This window comes from Neofelis nebulosa, chromosome 5 (assembly GCF_028018385.1).
Source record: "Neofelis nebulosa isolate mNeoNeb1 chromosome 5, mNeoNeb1.pri, whole genome shotgun sequence".
Taxonomy (NCBI): domain Eukaryota; kingdom Metazoa; phylum Chordata; class Mammalia; order Carnivora; family Felidae; genus Neofelis; species Neofelis nebulosa.
This window is the reverse complement of record NC_080786.1, coordinates 52,263,483-52,285,547: the sequence shown is the minus strand read 5'-3', so window position 1 is coordinate 52,285,547 and position 22,065 is coordinate 52,263,483. Positions and strand designations below refer to the sequence as shown.

General features: G+C 44.9%; 2 protein-coding genes across 3 annotated transcripts in view; one reads left to right on the top strand and one right to left on the bottom strand.

Annotated features, from left to right (window-relative positions):
• RSRC1 (arginine and serine rich coiled-coil 1) overlaps nt 1–10,326 on the bottom strand; it is a 421,618-nt gene extending 411,292 nt beyond the window's left edge. Inside the window, exon 1 of the mRNA XM_058730324.1 lies at nt 10,226–10,326. The gene's annotated coding sequence lies outside the window, so the exon portion shown is untranslated. The remainder of the gene's footprint in view (nt 1–10,225) is intronic.
• On the top strand, nt 9,217–20,382 carry SHOX2 (SHOX homeobox 2). Of its 2 annotated transcripts, none has more exons than XM_058730325.1 (5): nt 9,217–10,502; nt 13,440–13,648; nt 16,100–16,157; nt 16,467–16,555; nt 18,104–20,382. In XM_058730325.1, the coding sequence occupies exons 1-5, from the start codon at nt 10,151–10,153 to the stop codon at nt 18,395–18,397; spliced, it is 1,002 nt and encodes a 333-aa protein (XP_058586308.1). In that variant the 5' UTR covers nt 9,217–10,150; the 3' UTR covers nt 18,398–20,382. The 2 variants fall into 2 exon arrangements, with proteins under 2 accessions (XP_058586308.1, XP_058586309.1); XM_058730326.1 differs by having other exon boundaries at nt 9,219–10,502; nt 18,140–20,382.
• Nucleotides 20,383–22,065: the final 1,683 nt, after the last annotated feature.

Below are 22,065 nucleotides of genomic sequence, written 5' to 3'. Positions count from 1 at the left end.
CCCCACGTCGGGCTCTGTGTGGACAGCTCAGAGCCTGGAGCCTGCTTCAGATTCTGTGTCTCCCTCCCTCTGCCCCTTCTCCACTCATGCTCTCTCTCTGTCTCTCAAAAATGAATAAACGTTAAAAAAATTAAAAGAAAAAAAAAGGAAATAAAAGAGGATCAATCCAGAAAGTTGGATTTCCAATGAATATGCATTCCATAAAAAAAAAAAGGAGGGGGAGAAAAGAGATAAAAATATCCAAAGAATAATTCAAAAGAATTTCCAGAATTGAAAGACATTGCTTTAAATCCCCAGCACAATGAAGTAATAAAAGACATACACCAGATATATCTCAGAAAAATTCAGACACCAGCCATATATAGAAGATCCTAGAAACTTCCAAAGAGAAATAAATGGGGGGAATCACAAAGGACTTCTCAACAGCAACACAGAAAACAAAAAGCACTTGCCTTCACAAATCTAAGTGAAAATGATTTTCAACCTGTCTATATTAAGACCCAATCACTGATGTAATAACAGATCAGAATAAAGACTTTCAAATATGCAGTCTCAAAACTATACCTTGCACTCACCCTTTCTTAGGAAGCTACTAAACGATGTGCTCCACCAAAAGTAGAGAGTAAACCAACAAAGATGACCCAGATTCAAGAAAAAAAAAAGAAAAAGAAAAAAAAAAAAAAATCTAACACTAGACACAGGTGAAAAGTCCCAGGATGATTACAGGCCTAGGTATAAGAGATATATCAATGAGCAAGTGACAAAAATCCTTGCCCACTATAATAGCAATTCTCAAAATGGAGTTAGTAGACCTTTGCAGGTCCCTAAGACCCTTTCGGGGATCCAAGAAGTCAAAACTATTTTCATTATAATATTGAAACATGATTTCCCTTTTTCACTGTGTTGACTTTTGCACTGATGATGTAAATAAAAGCAATAGTAGGCAAAACTGCTGGAGCCTTAACAAGAATCAAGGCAATGGCATCCAATTGTACTAGTAGTAGTCATTATATTCTTCACTGCAACACACAGTTTAAAAAAAAAAAAATTTAAGGCAGTTTCACTTAAGAATGTCCTTGATAAAGCAGTAAAAATCATTAATTTCATTAAATTTCAGGGGTGCCTGGGTGGCTCAGCCGGTTGAGTGTCTGACTTCAACTCAGGTCATGATCTCACAGTTCGTGGGTTCGATCCCTTCATCAAGCTCTGTGCTGACAGTTCAGAGCCTGGAGCCTGCTTTGGATTCTGTTTCCCTCTCTCTCTGCCCCTCCCCTCCTTGCACTCTGTCTCTCTCTCTCTCTCTCTCAAAAATAAATAAACATTACAAAAAATTTAAATTTCAACCCTTGAGCACACATCTTTTTAATATTCTGTATGATGAAATGGGAAATACACTTACCTGCTGCTGCATACTAAAGAATAATGGATACCTTGAGAACAAGCATTTGTACAAATGAATTTCAAATTGAACTAGCTTTTGTCATGAAACACCAGTTTTTAAAAAGTTTACTAGAGAATGTGCAAGACAGTGTGCATGAGCAGGGGAGGGGCAGAGAGCAAGAGGGAGAGAGAATCCCAAGCAGGTTCTGTGCTGTCAGCACAGAGCCTGACATGGGATTCAATCTCACCAACTGTGGGATCATGACCTCAGCCAAAACCAAGAGTCAGACGCTTAACCAATTAAAGCCACCCAGGTGCCCTAAAACACTATTTTTAAAAAAACTAACCATGATTATTCAGACTTGAGTATTTGGCAGACATCTTCCCAGAAATGAACGAAGAGTCTTTCACTTCAAGGAAAACTGACATTTGTTGCCAACGATAAAATTTTAGCTCTCAAGCAAAAATTAGAATTTTGGACTTGTATCCACCAAGAGAGACTGACAGCTTCCCAGTTACTAAAGATTTCTCTGATGAGATCAGTAGTGATATTAACAAATGTGAATTTTTAAAAATTACATAATAAGGTAAAAATCTAGAAGATATGCATAACTCAGTGAACCATTATTTTCCCAAAGGCCCACTCATGATGTCACAGAATCCATGACAAAAATCCACTCACAGTGTAAGACAAACCAAAAGATTTTAATGTAAGTCATTGATATGGCTTCAAATATCACATTGCAACCAACCTTAAGGAAACTACTACTTGTCAGGGTGCCTGGGTGGCTCAGTCGGTTGAGAGTCTAGTCTGGCTTTTGGTTTTGGCTCAGATCATGATCTCACAGTTCGTGACTCTGAACCCCACCCCACACCAGGCTCCACACTGACACTGCAGAGCCTGCTTAGGATCTTCTCTCTCAAAGTGAATAAATAAACTTTAAAAAAAAAAAAAAGAAGAAAGAAAAGAAAGAAAGAAAGAAAGGCAAGAAAAAAGAAACTACTACTTGTCATGTTTTGGTGTGGTATCAAAGAAGTAATTATCTGAAAAGGCTATTAAAATACTTATTTTTCAAATACCATATCTTTGTGAATCCAGATTTTCTCCCTATACGTTAATCGTAACAACTCATCACAACAGACTAAATGCAGAAGCAGATGTTAAGAATACAACTGTCTTCTATTAAGCCAGACATGAGAGATTTGAAAAATGGAAAATAATGTCCCTTTTCTCACTAAGTTTGTTTTGGAAAATACAGTTATTTTTCATATCAAATGTGTTATTTGTTACCATGTAATGGGCTTATTATTTTTACGTGGATTAACATTTCAAAATTTTCTAATTTAATTACTAGTAAGGCAGTATTTATAGATACAGCCCACATAGACAAAAGTTCTTGGAGTTCACCATAATTTTCAAGGGTATAAAGGAATCCAGGGTATGTGGGTGGCTCAATCAGTACAGCATCTGACTCTTGATACCAAGGTCATGAGTTCAAGCCCCACGTTGGGCATGGAGCCTACTTAAACAAATAAACAAATAGAGTTGTAAAGGAATCCTAAAACTAGAAAGTTTGCCATTCTCCACTCTTGCCCAGCTTATTAAGTCCCTATGTAAGGCATAAAGAAGTAGAAAGAACATGACACAGATCTAATTATGTACCTTGCTGTTGACTGCAAAAAAAAGAAAGAGAATAGGAGGTGGGTATAAATTTTCCTTTAATTTCAAACAACATAATGCACCCCAGTAGAAGAATGATTACATTTAACCCAGAAAAGTTAATGAAAGATACAAAATCCTTCCTTAGAGGAACTAAGTAAAAGAAAGTTCAAAAACCATGTCACAAAACTATGTATTTTCAAATAACACATTTACATTTCAGAAAAATTCCACTGAAGTATAATTAATCAAGAGATATCAAAAGCCACTATATTTCTTTATTACAGTTAGCTTCAAATATTTATTCAGAAAAAGTGAACACTAAAAGCAAATAAGAGAGATCCAAAAATTGTCTTCTCTATCAATGACAGGTTCTGAAATCGTACTCACCACCCTAGATATATATACTTACCTCTGGATTTTCATATCATTGGCATATAATTGAAAATACTTACTCATGAGTACTTACTTACTCATGTTACACACTCCTAGTAAGAAAGAATTCTTTATACTTAACTCCATCGTTAAGGTACAGTACATGTAAAACACATTAATAACTCTTTCTGATAAGGGCAACAATGAATTGGGCAGAGATCTTTAAGAGTCCCACAAGCTAACAATTTTTCAATCTATCTATAAACAGAAAAGGCAAGTACAGGAACAGAACTCATACAGCTCTTGGTTTTCTGTCTTCCCTCTATTTTCTAGTACTTCCTGGTTGTAGTCTCTTGGTTGTAAACCTTACCCAAATACTCCCACTACAGAACTGAAACCAGGACAGGTAAGGACTACAGCAGGACATCAATTCACAAAAACATCTCATTGTAAAGTTTAAGTGACTAATTGAAGATGTGAAGCCAAGATGTGCTCATTCAAAAGACAGCTCAAGGCATACACAAATAGTTCCTTTGTCTAGTTATTAAAAAAAGTACAAAAAGCAATTAACCTTTTTCAGAAAACATGCAGTTAGAACAAAGATTCCTAGAGGATATTACAGTTTATTTCTCCACCACTCATTCATTAGTATATCAATCTTTTTTATCTTGGACACATGGCAAAAAAAAAAAAAAAAGAAAAGAAAGAAAAAAGAAAAGAACAGGCATGTCAATGGGAAATCCACCTCAAAGACGTAAAGTAAAAAAAAGTAAAAATATCATTTTAGCATAGGAAGAAATCTGCAAGCAAGTACAGAATCATGCAAAAACAGTGAAAAAACTGAGGTAAAATTCTAATTTGATATAAGAAAGCAAAATTCAAAAGAGATACAGAATTGTCAAAACACTCCTCCATTCACAAAAAACTTGCTGACTAGCATCTTTTTTTTTTTTTAAGTTTATTTATTTTGTGAGAGAGAGCATGAGTGGGGAAGAGGCAAAGAGAGAGCATGAGTGGGGAAGAGGCAAAGAGAGAAGGAGAGAGAGAATCCCAAACAGGCTCCATGCTATCAGCATAGAGCCCAACTCGGCTCAAACCCACCAACAGTGATATCATGACTAGGGCCAAAATCAACAGCCAGAAGCTTAACTGACTGAATCACCCAAGCGCCCCCTAGCACCTCTTTTTTAAAAAAAAAACATTATCAGTCATAAATATTTCTCCCCAGTGGTTTGAAAGGCAGAAAATATATCTATACATCTACTGTAACAATCTTACTACACAACTTTTCCAACTCGTAACACAACTCTTTGCTAAGAGTGGTGGAGTTGGTAAGGCCAATCAACAGCTGCCTTTATTTTTTTTTTCTATTTCCAACATTTTTAGCTCTCTTATTGAAGAACATACAGTAGTAAAGTGTTACCACTTAGCAGGAAATCTCCTTTGCCTGCAAAGAAAGTGAATACCTATAGGCTCTAAAGCTGGAGGGGATACACAGTTTCCCCACAAGGTTGCACCTATCATATCTGTTCAAATCCTTAAACCTGACAACTCTGCATAACTCTTTCTCTTAGAGCTTTTATGTCTAAGTCCAAAAATGACAGCTGGAATACTGTTTTGTAACGCAAAATATATTTGAATTTATTTGAATACCTAGTACCTAGTCAGCTGAAACTCTAATAGGTTAGTGGTAATTCTGAAAACGCAGTTAACAAAAAATTTAGGCTTGCAATGTACATTTAAAGATATATAACCTCTGAGATAGAAATTACATTAAGGTTGACCTAAAATCATGAGCCGGCAACACGTATAAACAGTGCATTATAACCGCTCACCAAAGTAAACAGAGCTTAAGGGTAGCCATGTGCTCTTACTCTATGACCAGCAGGCCACAAATTCTGAAGTCAAAGAAATAGAAGCGAATAAGGTGAATAGATTCATATGTTAAGAAAGTTAAGTCTGTTTCACCTAAGCAAGAGTGCGAGCCAGGAAGGGGGATAGACATTGAAAGAGCAGGTGGATCTAAAGTACCAACAGCAGAGTGAGTGGGGCACAGTGCACCAGGTGGCAGCCTCCCTCTCGTTCCACCCTACCTAGAGCTAGTGACGAAGCACCAACCACACAGAAACCCAAAGCAGTGATCTAGGACCAGGCACTGGGAATGGAGAAGGAGGTGTGGCGGGAGTAGGGGGTGAAGGAGGAATGGGAGGAAGAGCTAGTTAACTCTCCCTCACCACCTCCAGACCAAGGGCCTAGCTTGAGGCCTGCGACCGCACGCAATCCTACAGCCACCCACCACCCAGTACCCACCACCCACAGGCCCCAGCTCGGACCTAAAGGGTCAGAAAGCGCCAGGTGCGGGGCGCATGCGTACTGTGCCGCTCAGCACGCCTCGCGGCCGCCACCCAACACCCCCTCCACCCCGACTCCACGCCGCCTTCCCAGCGGACTACGCCAGGCCCCGCGCCGCCTCAAGCCTACCAGGGCCTCGGAACAGCGCGCCCGCAGGCGCCGCCTCCCGGGCTACCGATGCGGGAATCACCTGGGTCCGGGCCTTCGGTCTCAGGCCTCGCGTTGACTTGCAGGCTCCACAGACCTAGAAACGTTCCTTCAAATCTGGGCGCCGCCGGCGTCCTCCGAACTTGCTTCAGTTTAAGCTCACCGCCTTCCTGGTTCCAGCGCTAGGCAGCGTCAGCCGAGCTTTCGAGTGCATCGATGGAGGCTACCAGGAGTTAGAGGAGTGCCGAGGGAGTAGATTGTCACGCCGCCAATTTTTTGTTTGGTGTTGGGTTTGCGTGCTCGCTTATTTGATTTTCTTCCTCCCAAAAGCAATAAAGGTGGAGACGGAAGAGTGTTATTGCCTTAGTAATCGTCGTTATCGTCTTAGATAATCAGTAAACAAATCTGCATCGTAGGAAGTTAATGTTTAAGACACCACACGTAGCAAAATTGGTTATCTCACGCTGGGGGAGGAGGAAACTAGCTTAACGATAATAAATCATGGGTGTGTGTCTGTGTGGAGTCGTGTGTGATTAAACTGTAATGATTTATTTGCAAAAATGCATTAAAATCAGTGTTTCTTCTACCTGAAGGTGAAGGCATTCACAGGTTGGGTGCAAATTAGTTTCTCACATTAAAGTTAACTGGTTAGTGGAGGAATGGGAGAAGGCTGCCCGAGGCAGGGAGAGGAGGTTTCTTCCGAAAGAAACTAAGTGTATATAGGGTTTTATTGTTATTTAAACGAATGGAAATTACAGCGATTCAACATTTTCTGTAACTCACACTACATTATTTATCTGTAATAAACGGTAAGAAAGTGAATAAACTCTTGGCCTTGGTTTGGGTCGACCGTGAGAACAAACTTATAACAACTGATAGATATCGAAGCTACAGTTTTCCGCTGACGATTTGAGAGGGTGAAAATCACTTTCACGAATATATTTCTCATAAATGACTGTACCTTAACTAACCAGTTTTGAGAAGCCGTTTTAAAACTTAACTACTACATTACATGTTTATTTTAAACAATTCAAGAGCTGGGCGGACCCTTGGGGTCCTGAATTTTATTGGAACCTGTGTATCTGTCTGCAGGCTGTCAACTGAACTTTATTCAATGTTTTTTACCAAAACAACATTTTGAAATATCCTGTCTCCAGAAAATATTTTCATCTAATGAAACAACATAATTAAACTTCATGAACATTTATTAGTATATGATTTAAAACCTTGTCGTTGTTGTTTAACTAAACTTCCCTTGGGCCAGTGGGGATCTGTGATGAGACACAGCAGATTTCTCATAGCTCCATCTGGTATCAACACCACTATTCCTAAATATATACAAGGAGTCAATATGCCAGCAAAATCTATGGGAAAATCTATTTGGTGTCTGAGCATTCCCTGTTTACCTTTAAAATGGTCATTTTCCCTCAACCTCAGTAGATGGAATTTAAAAAGTAACTACTGAGTTTCCTAATCCCTTGCCAGACTTCTAGTAGTGGTTATGTTGGGGCTGTTTGCGAATACGTTTTTAACACCTCAGTTTCAGAGTCTTTTGAGCAAGACATCCATTTAGCTGACCCCATTACTGGTCATTCTGCTAAAAAACCTTAAAAACGGATTTTCATAAAGGATTAAAGTTTTATGGTTATTCCCCTCTGACAATATCAGAATTAAAGTGGTTATAAATAGTAAACCAAGACTAAATGTAAAATCATATTTCTAAATTCATATAACCTTGGAAAACATATTTGAGTCCCTTTTGTAGTGTGATACAATAAATGCAAGCATTCATAATTCCTTAATACCTAAAAAGTATTGCTATTGGAAACTTAAAGATCTTAATTATTTATCCTAAAAGCAGCAATAAATGTTTTAAGAAGAACAAAAGATAACTTCAGAATTCAAGAGAAAAAAAGGAAAAGTAACATTTCTAAGAAGTATGATTTCCATTTTCCTTAAATTCACTAAATGTGAACATTTTAATCTAAGGAGTAGTATAGTATGACAAAGATACTCTATGTGTATATGTTCTAGAACTGCTAATATATTACATTATAACTGTGTTCTCTTTTTACAAATGATTCAGGTTGCTTTGACTATAGTTCTCAAATTATCTGTTAACTTTGTGTTCACAACCTAACCGATGGGCAGAACTATACATATCAAAGTTCTGTAATTGCTTTTATTTTTGCTGAGAGTATCAGATCCAAGAAGATGAACACGTTACCTTTAACATCAGAAGAAAACCTGCACTAATATTCATACTACTTGAAAATGTCCCCCAGCCACGCTTGAAGAGATGTATTTGTTTATGCACTCAAGTAATTACAACTTTCCGTATGTAAATATTCGTGTTATATATATATATATATATATATATATATATATATATATAGCCACATTACTCATAGCAAGCTTTGTCCTGCACAATATAGACAAATGGCTCAGTAATATAGATGTTCCTTCCACATAACAAACTAATTCGGTGAAAATAGTCCAGGAATAGAATTTTAAGTTGTAGCTTTGACAGAGAGAGAGAGAGAGAGAGAGAGAGAGAAACCTTTCTCCCAGTGAACCTCTCTTTTTGAATAGTCCACGATAAATAAAATTAGATGGGGGGGGGGGTTAAGCAACGTGATTTTTTTTTTTTCGAACTCCAAGAGGGACAATCATTTGCTTTTCAAAATTAGGAAATTACTGTTGATTTTTAATGTTTCTGGGGATGCTAAAGAAGAACTCCTGTAGTTCATTGTGGGAAGGGTCCGGCTGCAGGGAGTTGTAAGGGAGAAGGGGTCAGGATCCTGAGACCTCAAAGAGAGAACGAAGTCAAACTGTCCTTGACCAGGCGCTAAGGAAACACTTTAAAATGAAATCTGTCAGGGAACAGCTGCTCAGGAAACGTGTTAAATAGGCTGGCCCGAGTTGGGTTTGTCCGTAGAGGTGTTGGCTAGGGCTCTAAGATGCGAGTAGTGGGGTGAATCACAAACTCCCCGGGGCAGGAAGCTTAGTAAAGATCCAGGCTCAGCTCTCGCTGCAGGCCGGGAAGCCCCTATAGGGAGCCGCGCGGGTCTGGGACGCTGTAGACGACCGTGACCCTGAGCAAGCTTGTGAACACAGGTTGCCGGACTGTGTGGGTGGGAGGGTGGGTGAGGAGCGGGGGTGTAGGATTGGGACACAGAGTCAGGATACGGAACTGGTGTGCCCGGCGCCTAATGCTGGTCAAGGAAGCCCGGCTGCAAGGCGGGGCGGAGCAGTTGCGCTGCACCCTGACGCGGTGAGAGGTTGTAGGGTCGGTTGCGGAGTCCGGGTATCCGACTGACTCCAGCAGCCGCGCACTTGTCAGTTTCCTCTTGGCCACGCCCCGGCGGAGTAGGTCCAGCTCCCCAGTGTTTAACTGAATCGTGACACCAACGCAAAATCCACGCCTAATTAAATTAATTAGGGATTCTCGTCAACCCTGGATTAATGGCCAAGAGCACAGGCGGCCGAGGCCATCTGAAAACCCGGACGGCCTGGGACCGGCCTCCTCTTCCCGCCCCCTCCCGTCCCCTTCACTGCCCTCCCACTCCAGCTCCAGCCTGCCTGGACTCCAGCCTCAATCAATCTCAATCTCTCTCTCTCTCTCTCTCTCTCTCTCTCTCTCTCTCTCTCTCTCTCTCTCTCTCAATCTCTCCCTCTTTCTCCCTCCCTCCCAACCCCCAATCTCCCACCCCCAGGTAGTGGTGCGGGTGCTTCCCCAGGAAGGGGCTCCCTCCGAGTTGCGAAGGGGAGGTAATTTACTCAGAACAAGGGGCCGCCTTTGCGAAGTATAAATAGTGAGACTTCAAGCGCAGCATTGCTATCAGATCTGAACTCTCCGCAGGAAGAATTGTCAAAGATCTTAACATTGAACAAGCGCGCTCCGGCAGGGAAGCATCAGTTCCCATTTCCCTCCGGCAGCCCCCGCCCCTTCCCTCTTCCTCCTCCTCCTCCTCCTCCTCCTCCTCCTCCTCCTCCTCCTCCTCCTCCTCTTCTTACTTCTTTTTCTCCTACTTCTCCTCTTTCTTCTTTCTTCTCTTCTTTTTCTTCTTCTTCTTCTTCTTCTTTTTCTTCCTCCTCCTCCAGCTCCTCCCCCACCCCCTGCCCCATTGATGTGTTATTATTGGGGGGGCTGGGGCAGTAAAAAAAGAAGAAGGAAAAAAAGAGCGGGTCTCGGCTGGGAGAGGTTGAGCGCGGAGCTGACCGGCATCGGCGGCGATGGAAGAACTTACGGCGTTCGTCTCTAAGTCTTTTGACCAGAAAGTGAAGGAGAAGAAGGAGGCGATCACGTACCGGGAGGTGCTGGAGAGCGGGCCGCTGCGCGGGACCAAGGAGCCGACGGGCTGCACCGATCCCGGCCGCGACGACCGCAGCAGCCCGGCAGTCCGGGCGGCCGGCGGAGGCGGCGGCGGAGGAGGAGGCGGAGGCGGAGGCGGAGGAGGCGGAGGAGGTGCAGGAGGAGGAGGAGGAGCAGGCGGAGGAGCTGGAGGAGGGCGCTCTCCCGTCCGGGAGCTGGACATGGGCGCCGCTGAGAGAAGCAGGGAGCCGGGCAGCCCGCGGCTCACCGAGGGTAACGGCCTAACCCCCCAGCCGCGGTTCCCCTTCCCGCCTTCCTGACTCCTCTCGGGCGGGAGAGGACCCCGAGGCCCAGCGGGGAGAGGGGCGGGACGCGGAGCGGGCCCTTGGACCCCAGCTTTGGAAGCTAGAGTGATGATGGAGGGGTGGGAGTCCGGTGGTGTGCACGGTCGTGGGTGGGGTCCGAGTGTGTGTGAAGAGGGGGGGCGTGGGGTTTGCGCGCGCCCTTCTCGGATGCTCTCGCTATTCCCATTCCACTGAAGCGCATTTCACCAGCCAGAGGATGGGCCCGCAACCCAGACGGCCCGCGGGCGGACGGGGAAGTTCGGTGGGCCCGGCTGCCGCAGGGGTGCTGACAGCAGCTGGGCCAGGCGGCAGGATTCTGGTTAGCATCTAGCGCCGAGTTTGCGGGAGCCCCTTTCGTAGGCCTGAGAAAGAAAGAAAAAGAGAGGAAAGAGAGAGAGAGGGAGGGAGATTTCACCCTGGGGTCACCCCCGGGTTTCGGGCCACGGCTAAGATCCACTCGAACTCCACGAAGATCCTGGATCCTCGGATCCTGGAGGTCAAAACTTCCCATTCTCTTTGAGCTGTTACGATTGAACGAGGCCGAGGCACGCTAAGGTCCAGGCTAGGCTGTTTCTCTCGGGAGACGCTTTAGGCTCCCTTTTTTGGGGATTGGTTTTTCGGTATTTACACAATTGCATTACTGTTTCGAATCATCTCTGGTTTCGTGTTGGGGGGAGGGGGGAGGGAATCCTTCCGTGCCAACAAAGTGTTAGGAAATGGCTTTATCTAAATGGTGGAGCGTCCTGTACCAATTCAAAAGAATTCAACAATAAAATTAATTTGGCACTCGGTGCCTGCAGTAACTGGTGTGCTGCCATATTTTTCCAATTAAGAAAATATGTGACATGCGTAGAATCACATATTTAAGCAAGCAATTAAGTTGTTTATAACACGGTCTGTTCCTGTTTAGGCCAATAAATGGAAATTTGGGGGCGAAATCGAGATTATATTAAGTCTATTAATCAACTGGAAATGTGGACATCTTTCTCTTTGAAGCTCCAAAAGTTTGAGAGGCATCCATCCACTGTGGATAACACGAAATAGACAAAGCCTTCTCACCCCTTTGGCAGAATCTGAAGGGTGTTTTTCGTGTTTAAATTTCATTACAATATCAGTGGAAATATTTTCTTATTAACTTGGCCCCTAACGTTTACTATAATGTTACCCGCTTCCTCCCCAATGGAAGGACAAATGTCCATAAAACGAACTCTGAGAACAAGAAATGCGGGCAACACCTAAAATCACCGTAGCTAGAATGCTAGACTTGGCTAGGATCTAGAGGCTCCTTCTTCCCCCAGACCAGGCAGCAGGTCCTCCTAAATTTGAAAAGTATAGCACCGCTGTCGGGCGCCCCGTGCAGGCTCCCCTGCCTGAGTCCGCAGCTCCAGGCCCTGGGTACACCAGCATGTCGCATCGTGAGGTTAGGGTCACAACCCGGGCAGACGTAGTCCTGGAGTTGTTGATTTCCAAGCTCAGGACAAGTATTAATTTTTCTGCAGGCCGGCTCTTCCGGAAATGATTTTTAACACCCATGCTGATCGGGATCCTGGGCTAGGAAGAACCACAAACAGCCTCGACTATCCAAACTCAGCTTTGACACCTTAAAAACCCAAGGTTCCGACTCAGGCGCAGAGCGTGAAGGTTCCAGAGGGCAGTTCATGTTGATATGGGCTTTCCTGATCACTGGCCCTTACTCTCATGTGTGTATATATATATATATATATATATATATATATATAATCTCCCTCGGTTGACTCTGTATGTTCACGTTCGCAGAGCTCCTGTTTTTAAAGGGAGAAGGAAGGACAGCATAAAGTAGCAACGGGTGTGTGCAAACCCAGAGCAGAAAAATGCATATTTTATTAAACAACCGAGCTGCTGGATGCATGAAAAGGCTTTGAGCAACCAATAGAAACCAAGGATCACGAATGTTCCGCTTGAACCTGTTGATCTCTGTGGGTTTAAGCGTTTAGGGTCGAGTCTGTCTTTCCAATGGGGAGAGAGAAGGAGAGAACAGAGGCAGCGGTCTGTTTCGCGCGCCACCGGAGGCTGGTTCTCCGCCTCTCGCCTTTTGGCCTGGCGTGGGCGGCGAGCCCTTCAGGCCGCCAACATGGCGTGGGCGCCTCTTGTCAGGCGTCCCGTGTCTGGCGTGGGGGATAGAGACTGCCTGGCCACCCGTGGGCTGTCAGCAGGGTTGGGCTCGTACCCTGGGTCAGCACCGAAAGCCCGGAGATGCGGCTCCCTGTGCCGCACAGCACCCGGGTCTTGTTCTGCCGCCGCAACCCTTGAGCCCAATTGTTCCCAAATTAGAGCAGCAAGTTTGAGAGAAACAGAGCCAGCGGAGGCCAGAGCTGGCCTGAAAATGGCCCAGCGCTCTGGGAATAGCCGGTGAGAGGCCAGTGCATGGCCTCGCCGCGCCCTTCTGCCCTGACCGGGTTCTGTGCCTGGCCGGGTGCGGCGCTCTTGATTTCTGGTGTGCTTGGCAGAGTGTGAGTGCTAGAGAGGGTGAGTGGAATGCATTTGGCGTTCGCGGGGGAGGGCAGGGGACGGTGGAGTGCACGGTGAGGAGGTGAGTAGGCTACAGTTGCGGACGGTTGTGTGGGTGAATAGCTGAGGAAGGGCGGCAGCCCAGAGTTGATCTTTCACGTCTCCAGATTCCTCTTTCTCGGGGCAGGGTGAGACAGTGGACAGAACTCCGGGAGGGGGCAGGATCCTCCATCCTTTTGGAGACAAATCTGGTAACAGGATTTGCCGTGTTGTTTTTGTCCGTGTGTGTGTGTGTGTGTGTGTGTGTGTGTGTGTGTGTGTGTGTTTCTGTGTGCGCACGTGGACATTCGCGTGGCCCTACTTGTGGTGCCCCCTCCAGTGTCCCCAGAGCTGAAGGATCGCAAAGAGGATGCGAAAGGGATGGAGGACGAAGGCCAGACCAAAATCAAGCAGAGGCGAAGTCGGACCAATTTTACTCTGGAACAACTCAACGAACTGGAGAGGCTTTTTGATGAGACCCACTACCCGGACGCTTTCATGCGCGAGGAACTGAGCCAACGGCTGGGGCTGTCCGAAGCCCGAGTGCAGGTACCTAGCTGTGAGGAGGTCAAGGCAGGGCCCAGGGAGTGGAGGAGGGGCACGCGTGGAGGAGAGGCCGCTTGGGGGACATACAGCGAGGGCGCAGCGGGTTCAAGAACCTGGAGTGAGGTGAGAAGGAAAAGGATGGTCTTTACTAGAGGTCCTATTTTCCAAAGTAAATCTTAGTATTATAGCCTACCCACCCCCCCCCCCCCCATCCCAACATATGTTCCCAGCAGAAGAAAGCTGTGCTGGGCTTGCTCCCAGAGTTTCTATAAACCACACCCCCACCCCCCTCGCCTCACGATGCCTTTAATGTGGTTTAATCCTAATGGGCCTACTTTTATAAGCCTTAAAAAAAAAATCCCACAGAAAGCGTTTTATCTTCTGGATGCCTTAAAAGTTACAACGAATATTTTGTTCGCCTGAGTTGGTTTTCCTTGAGGGTCTGCTCCGGGGTCTAGGGTTGCCAAGCGGATATGCCAATTAGGTTTATAGATGTACAGACTATAAAGAAAATTAGCAACTGTTAAGTGCGGAAATTTACAGTTTGCCGTTAGCAGTCGATCTCAAACTGTGTGTAAAACAGTAAAGCAGTAAATGCATTTTGGTCACTCTTTGTTCCTTCACTTAACCTGACAGCAAACCTGAACCTACAGAAACTTGATTTCAAAACAATTCACATATCTTAATATTAGCATTCCCAAAGTCCAACACCCAACAAGTGCCTTAATGTGATGGAGTTAGGGTTGGAGCAGGTTTTCTTTACTGGTTTGTGGGGGTGAATATAATGGCAATAGGCTTTGGGGGCATTCAAGGTGGAAAATTATGTACATACATGCATGCATATCCTTCTAGTTTTATGGAGAAAACATTTAAATGTTTCAGATTGTATTTCCGCTCAAATAATAAACTAGGAGAAAATGATGGTCATTATTTGTTTGAACACATGGAGCAGTTTTAGGCCTGAACATCTGCAGCTGTTACAAAGTATCACTGTAACAGATACTCCCAGGGTCTCTGGGCGCAGAGACCACCATCTGCAGCAAACTATGCAATTCTTATGGGGCTTCCCCGCATCTTGTAATAGGATCAGGACAAAAACAGAGCAGTCACGTTGAAGGGGAAAAGTAATAATAGGCTGCCTTGGTCATCACAGCCGTCAATAGAAGGCTCTGCTCTTCCTTTTTAAGCCTCTCCTGCTTTGCTGTGTGTACTGAAATCTCTAGAGACTCAGCAACCCCTTAAAGACATGATGATAATTATTACAGTTATGAGCATTAGTATCGCAGTTCCAACTCTTCTAGGGGAAAAAAGAGGCAAGAAGCCTCAGGCCATGTGAGTTACACAAAGGATGCCACCCTGGCATGAAATCTACCCTTCTATTACACTAAATGGCAGGGGAATTTTTGAAGATTTACATTGACTATGACACGGCTTTCAAAAACAAGAAAAATCTCTGAAGCACTATTTTTCTTTTATAGTTTTTTTTTTCAAACCTTAATTTGTGAATCAGTCAATATGCTGTATTATTGGAACATAATGCTGTATGACTGGAGTGTAAAAGCAAGGTTTATATGAATTTTTAAAAATCTGTCATACTACCTTTAAAAGTTGGCAAATTTATTTAAGAAGGTGATATCTGGGAGAAGACAGTATCCAGGAGTTACTTGATTCATACCCCATCCCCTTTTCACAGCATGTTGTTCTTTTTTTTTTTCTCATAAGAAGTGAACTTTATTGCTGGTCTTTATTTTTTCATACTTTTATTTAAATTTTAGAGTTATTTTCTGGATGCATCTCTGCTACCCTAACTGCTTTTTCTATAGAAGCAAATTAGATTATCATGATAATAGCACAATTATGCTGCAACTGTGTTACACTCTGCTGCACAGAGGAACAGAGAAATTCTAAACTTCTTTGTAGTGAGGCTTTTATGACACTAATTACCTCTTCCCCCACTCTTATCTTCCTCCCCCCACAACCAAAAAAAAAAAAAAAAAAAAAAAAAAAAAAAAAAAAAACCAAACCCAGAGTCACTATTTGCTTTGGTGTTTGGTTTTTCTTGAAGATGAAGCTAATTAATATTACAGGCTATTAATGAGCACATTCTTCTCAGGTCTTACTGGGCAAACATCTAAACCCATTATCACTTTGGTATCAGGTATCAGGGAGAGTTTTAGGCCTTGGGGACTCTGTAATGCAGAAAGATGAAACCAGGACTAATAGTAATTTATCAAGAAACAATTTATCTTGCAAAAGTCTATGAAATCTATTTTTGCTGTTTACTTGCATTATTTGACTTTGGAAATTGAGAGTGTTTTTTATAATTCAAATATTGCTTGCTGTATCTCTCAATCCTTGCCTAAAACACTACTTTTTGTCATTGTACTCTGGTAATTAAAAGAAAATATTGGAATTCGTAACATCTAGGCTTTATTTTGTTTTTCCAATTTGTAGGTTTGGTTTCAGAATCGAAGAGCTAAATGCAGAAAACAGGAAAATCAACTCCATAAAGGTATGCTTCTCAAAGAAAATCATATTCTCAGTAAAAAGAGAATTGGGTAATATCATTATACAAAGTCAGAAAGAAACTTCTAAAATAAAATCATGGTATTTATTTAAAAATCTGCTCTGAAGGCAGTTAATGAAAGTCCTAAAGTTTGGGAGTAAATTACATTTATTTTAATTATGGCAGCAGTGTAGGAAGATAACTGTCCAGTTCCAGAGGAATTAGTTCTGTCTTAGTATCATTTGGAACCCTGGAAAACAGTGCTGGAAATATTAACCTCATATTATTGTGTTTTGTTCCCCATTTTTTTCATAGGTGTTCTCATAGGGGCTGCCAGCCAGTTTGAAGCTTGTAGAGTTGCACCTTATGTCAACGTAGGGGCTTTAAGGATGCCATTTCAGCAGGCAAGTATAGCCCGCTTTCAACCTGTTTTTAACTGTAAAAAGACCCGGATGTTTCCTTGAATTGTTGAATATACCTTCTCTCTGAGTCCCAATGTTGGTGTCCATGCAGTTGAAGAATAATTTTGAGATGATATAGTGGATTCACTCCCCTTTAAAAAAAAAAAAAACCCATACAATGTCAAGGGCCTACGTGTCTAGTCCTTTCTGTCCTCATGGGAAACCTGCAGGGGCCTGAGGCCAGCAACCGGTCCTTTAAAAATGCACTAAAGATTGCACTTGGGGAGAGAAAGGAAAAGCCTTTTGATTAAGATTTTGTCAGATCCAATACAGAGGTAAGTCCTCAGGTGTTTTCTAAGGCAACTTTCTAAATATTTTTCTAGGTATTTCTTACCCCTTAGTCACATTAAATGTGTCTGGCAGAAGAAGAGTAAATAAATAAAAGTACTTCCAACTCAGACTTGATTTTTTAAAGGTGCCTCTGCAAACAAAGCTTCATCTCTAGTAGAGAGGGAAGCCTTGGTCTTCCCAGGGATGCCCTGCCCCTGCAATCCCTTTCTTAGGTATAAAGAAACCTTTAAGACTACATTTTAAAAGGACAGCCTGCAGCAAAGATTTAATCCCAGTGCTCTAAACACCCCTGCTCTTCAAGCCTAAGGGCGCAAGCCTTACCCAACCAGTGCCTGACCTTGCCCATCCTTAGCCAGGACCCCTGCTTGGTATGGCTGTGAAGTCGTGAATTAGCTCTCAGTTGGCAGCACCCTAGCTCTCAGCTGGCAGTCTCCCCTAGACTGGGGAGACACCTGGGCTTACCCATGTATTGACAGTTAGTGTTAGGGAGATCTTAGCTCTCTTGGCACCACAGGACTCTAGCATCCTGATGCTAGGCTTTTGAAGCAAGGAGAATGATTGGAGAAAGAGAGAGTGGGATCTTAAAAGGAGACCCTTACTACTCATAAAGTGATCTGCAGGCCTGCAGCACCAGCATCACCAGGGAGGCAGTTAGAAAGGCAGAATCTCAGGTCCCAACGCAGACCGTCTGAATCAGAATCTGCATTTTAACAAGATCTGCATTATAACAAGGCTGATTGTTACAGCAGTAAATGTTGGAAGTACTAACAATTGTGCCAGTTGTTATGAAGATGAATTAATTTCCCTAAGTAACAAGGAAAAGTTTTACAGTTTGCTTGTTAGTACTTGGTTACTTGTTAGTGCTTTAGTGGGGTAAGGGATGTATGATGGCATCGAGAGAGCCTTTCCAAATTACCTTTCTAATTTTGAGGAGGGCTATTAACACGATAGCAAGGTTGCCCTCTGATGGGCCCAGCTCCTGAGAGGAGCGGCCACATTCCTGCAGATAGGAGTCCCTCAGGGCCCAGGGAGATAAGGCGCTGAGCGAGTTGCACAGACTCTGGCGCACCGGAATATCCCAGATTCAGTAACAGACTGAGGAGGTCAGCCAAACGCCCCTTTCCTGTCCCTAGCCCCAGCCTTCCCCCTCGCCAAGCTGGACGCCGTTAATGCTCTGTTTCTATTCTGTTGTCACCCTAGGATAGTCATTGCAACGTGACGCCCTTGTCCTTTCAGGTTCAGGCGCAGCTGCAGCTGGACAGCGCCGTGGCGCACGCGCACCACCACCTGCACCCGCACCTGGCCGCGCACGCGCCCTACATGATGTTCCCGGCGCCGCCCTTCGGACTGCCGCTGGCCACGCTGGCCGCTGACTCAGCCTCCGCCGCCTCCGTGGTGGCTGCCGCCGCCGCCGCCAAGACCACCAGCAAGAACTCCAGCATCGCCGATCTCAGACTGAAAGCCAAAAAGCATGCTGCCGCCCTGGGTCTGTGACGCCAACGCCAGCGCCAACGTCGCGCCTTCAGCGCGGCGTGCACCCTGCACACCCTCCGCGCCTCGCTGCTTTTCCGTTTATCCCCCACGGATCTCCGGAACCTACCCTCTTCCCGCCCCGCTGATCGCCCTTTGCCCCTCTCCACAACCTGGACTTGGAGGGCGAGACTCCGCGCGGGACCCTCGATCCCACTAGGCGCAGCAGCTCCGTTGCTCCTGACCATTCACTTACCCAAGGGCATAGAATTCGGCTTCGTAGGGGCAAGTTTTCGGGAAGTCTGGAGAGAGACTGAACAAGGGAACGCTAGGACAGCGGAGTGTGGCTCAAGGCAAAGCTGCAACGATGGATTCTTGAGTAGAAATAAAAATCCTGTTGATAAAAAATGAGCAAAAAAAAAAAAAAAAGTAGAAAAGACAAACCAGAGAGAAAAAAAGAAAAGGGGAACTTATTGCTATTTGGCAGAAGCTGAAATTGGAGAAAGAATCAAGGAACAAAAACAAATTTTAAAAATTAAAGTATTTTATACATTTAAAAAATATGGAAAAATAACCCGGACGAATCTCGAGAGAATGGGGAGGGGGGGTACCAACTTAAAGTGTATGTTTTTTTTTAATGGGCTGAAAAGGCAAAACAGAAGGAAGAGGTATACTTATTTAAAGAACTAAGGTTAAAAAAGTGCGCAGCTGGGAAGTTCACAGGTTTTGAAACTGACCTTTTTCTGCGAAGTTCACTTTAATACAAGAAATTTGATAAGAGAGGCGGGCCTCCTTTTACGTTGAATCAGATGCTTTGAGTTAAAAACCACCACGTATGGAAGAGTAAGAAGAGGGAAGACAGTATACAAAGCGAGGAGAGGGAAAAAGATGATATTAATACAAAAAATGTTACCACAGACAATGATTTATCTGAGAAATTATTGTGGCAGCACTGTCCAGACTGCTGACAGTAAATTCCGGTTTTGCATGTTACTTGTATTCCATTGATGGTGTCTCCCCGCTCCCTGCTTTACTCACATGCACTTACTCCATTTTCATCTTCAGTATGAAAAACAATACCAAAAGCATCTGGAAATTGATATATCTCAAATCTATATTTTTTGCCCCGTCTTTGATCCTGTCGGACAAAAGAAAAAGGTCGGAAGGGAAAAAAATTTACACTCTGTCCCAAGAAGACGGAGGCGGGCAGAAAATGTGGGGAAAGGAAAATGAAAAGAAGACCAAATGAAATAAAAAAGGTACAGCGCCTCCCACGGCTCCTAGCACACAGTAGGCGCTCAATCAGTGTTAGTCACCCCTCCCTCCTTTCTTGTATTCCCTCCTGCTGATTTCCTGATGTCCTGTTTGAGAACCTTGCTTTATTTCCCCCCTCTCTATCCTGTCACACTCACCTTAAATAACACCCAACTAGATACAAGCAGTAGGTTTGTGTAAAATATGTTGATACACACGAACAAAGTTTATTTTGGCTATAATGTGTGAACTGATGGTTGACTTTCAACATTTGCATTTTATCTCACAAAGGTGTATATTCAAGTAATTTTGTTTGTTTGTTTGTTTCAATTCATGTAGCTATTTAAACTGGGATACCCTGGACTAAGCAATCTGTATCCCAATCACTAGAAAGCCTCCTTAGTTGTGTTTTTGTTTTTTTCTAATTTACAAGAAAGAGGAAAAGCTCTTTTAACTGAACTTTGGTATGCGGTTGAGCTTTGTAACTATTTGTTCTCCATGAAAACAAAGTTATTTATATTTGCCATATTTTTTCTAGTGTATTAAGTTATTTTAAACAAAAGAAGATGCTGTTATTTCATGATGTGTTGTTGGTACAAAATGTTTCGGTTTCACCTCTGTTAAACCTTTTAAATAAGTGCCAAGTTATTAATTGAAGACACTTTGCCGATCAATTGAATGAAAATAGTATTGTTTCATTTGATGGGGTTCGCGTCATCTTTGTTCCTGTTACTATTAAACTATCCGGGATAGTCTTTCCTTCTTCCTTTTTTGATTAATGCGTATCTATCTCTCGAACACATCAACTTAGAAAAGCGCTTGCCTCTGCTTCTACGTGCCGCTATTAAGAGGCGATGAGAAAGGTGACTCTCGAAAGCGCTGAGCGCACCCCCCCCCCTTTTTTTGTATCCACCCAGAATAGAAACAGAATTGATTTTACACCAAATCAATAAAGGAGCAGATACTATGTAAAATAATATAGAATAGACTCCCCAAGACAAACTCTCATTCTTCTATTTAATTGCACCTTCACCCTTGTAGTTTTTCGGGGACCATTTTGGGGAGAAAGGGAAGCGGGATCACGCGGTGCGAAATCCACCTGGGTTAACTGTGGCACAACAGACACTCGATCCCAGGTCGCTGACCCTCCCCAAGCAAGTGATGAAGGTTTGGGAGTAGGGTAAAAGCCGTGAAGGGAACGGGGCTTCAGGGAGGGCCACCTCCTCTCCAGTTTAGCGCTTTGGCCCAGGCAGATTTTTCGTTGGTTTAATTTAGGAAAAGGCAGAAGCAAGGACCCAGTTCAGGAAAAGCCAGGTCCCAGAGTCCTTAGAATACCCAGGATCCCCTCCCTCCCTCCTACCTCTCCCAGCCCCCTCCTCCCGGAAGAAGTCTCACTAGTAAAACCCGAAAGCGCTGCCTATTTAGCGTAGAGACTGTGAAGACGCGGGCCTGGTCAGGCCGCGGACAGGACCATCCCTTCCAGCACGGGCTCTTGGGATGGGGGGCATCCTCCGCGAAGACCGAGGGTGTCCCGAGGGTCCCTTGGGGGCCCCTTTGGCCCGGAGGACGCGTAGTGGAGACCCCCCACCCCTTCGACAAAGTCCCGCGAGTTCCAGTGATGCTCCCGTCGTCCCTACTCGGCCTTCTCCCGGGCTGAGCTCGCACTCAAAGCTGTTCCTTGGGTGATAATTTTATATTTATCTTTGTAGCTTTTGAAGACCACTGACCAGCACTTGGGCCGTATTCCGCATCCAGGCCTCGCAAGTCTCCTAGTTGACAAGTTGACAGCTCTCCTGGCTGACCTCAGTTCTCATAATAAACATCTGCCTAGGGGCGGGGTGCACTGGCAACGGTCGCGCCTAGCCGCCCGCCCTCGCCCAGTGGCCTCCGGCGAGCTCCCGTCCGCGCCAGGGGCCGGGGGTCGGAACACGCAGGCTCCCAGCCCCAGCCCTACTGCAGCCCTCGACGCGGGTTCGGACATTTCTTCGGGCACCCCAAGGGAGGTCGGAGGTCACGGGAGAACTTGGAGCCGGGGGTGGTTAGCGGCTCCGTCCCGGGTCAAGCCGGCCGCGCGGCGGACGCGAAGCCCAGCCCGTCCCCGCAGCCGAGCTCTGGGGGAGCCTGGGGTCAAAGGGGGCGGTGCGTCTGGGCCCAGGCAGGCGAGGCCCGGGGCACCAGGATGCGGGCGCGGCAGCGCGGCCTAGGTCGGACCCGAACGTTCCCGGCGGCAGGAGCGGGGTGGGCTGGGCTCCGAGCCCCGCGGGGGCCCGGCCCGGCGGGAGTGGGGAAGGCTAGGAGCTCGCGGAGGCGGCCAGGCCAGCGAGAAGGGCCAAAGTTCCTTGGCCCGGTCGGCGGTACTTGAGCTTGGGCGCGGCCTGCGGGACCCCAGCGTCAAGAGTGTTCGCCCTCCCAAGACTCTGCAAGGGCCCAGGCTGCCT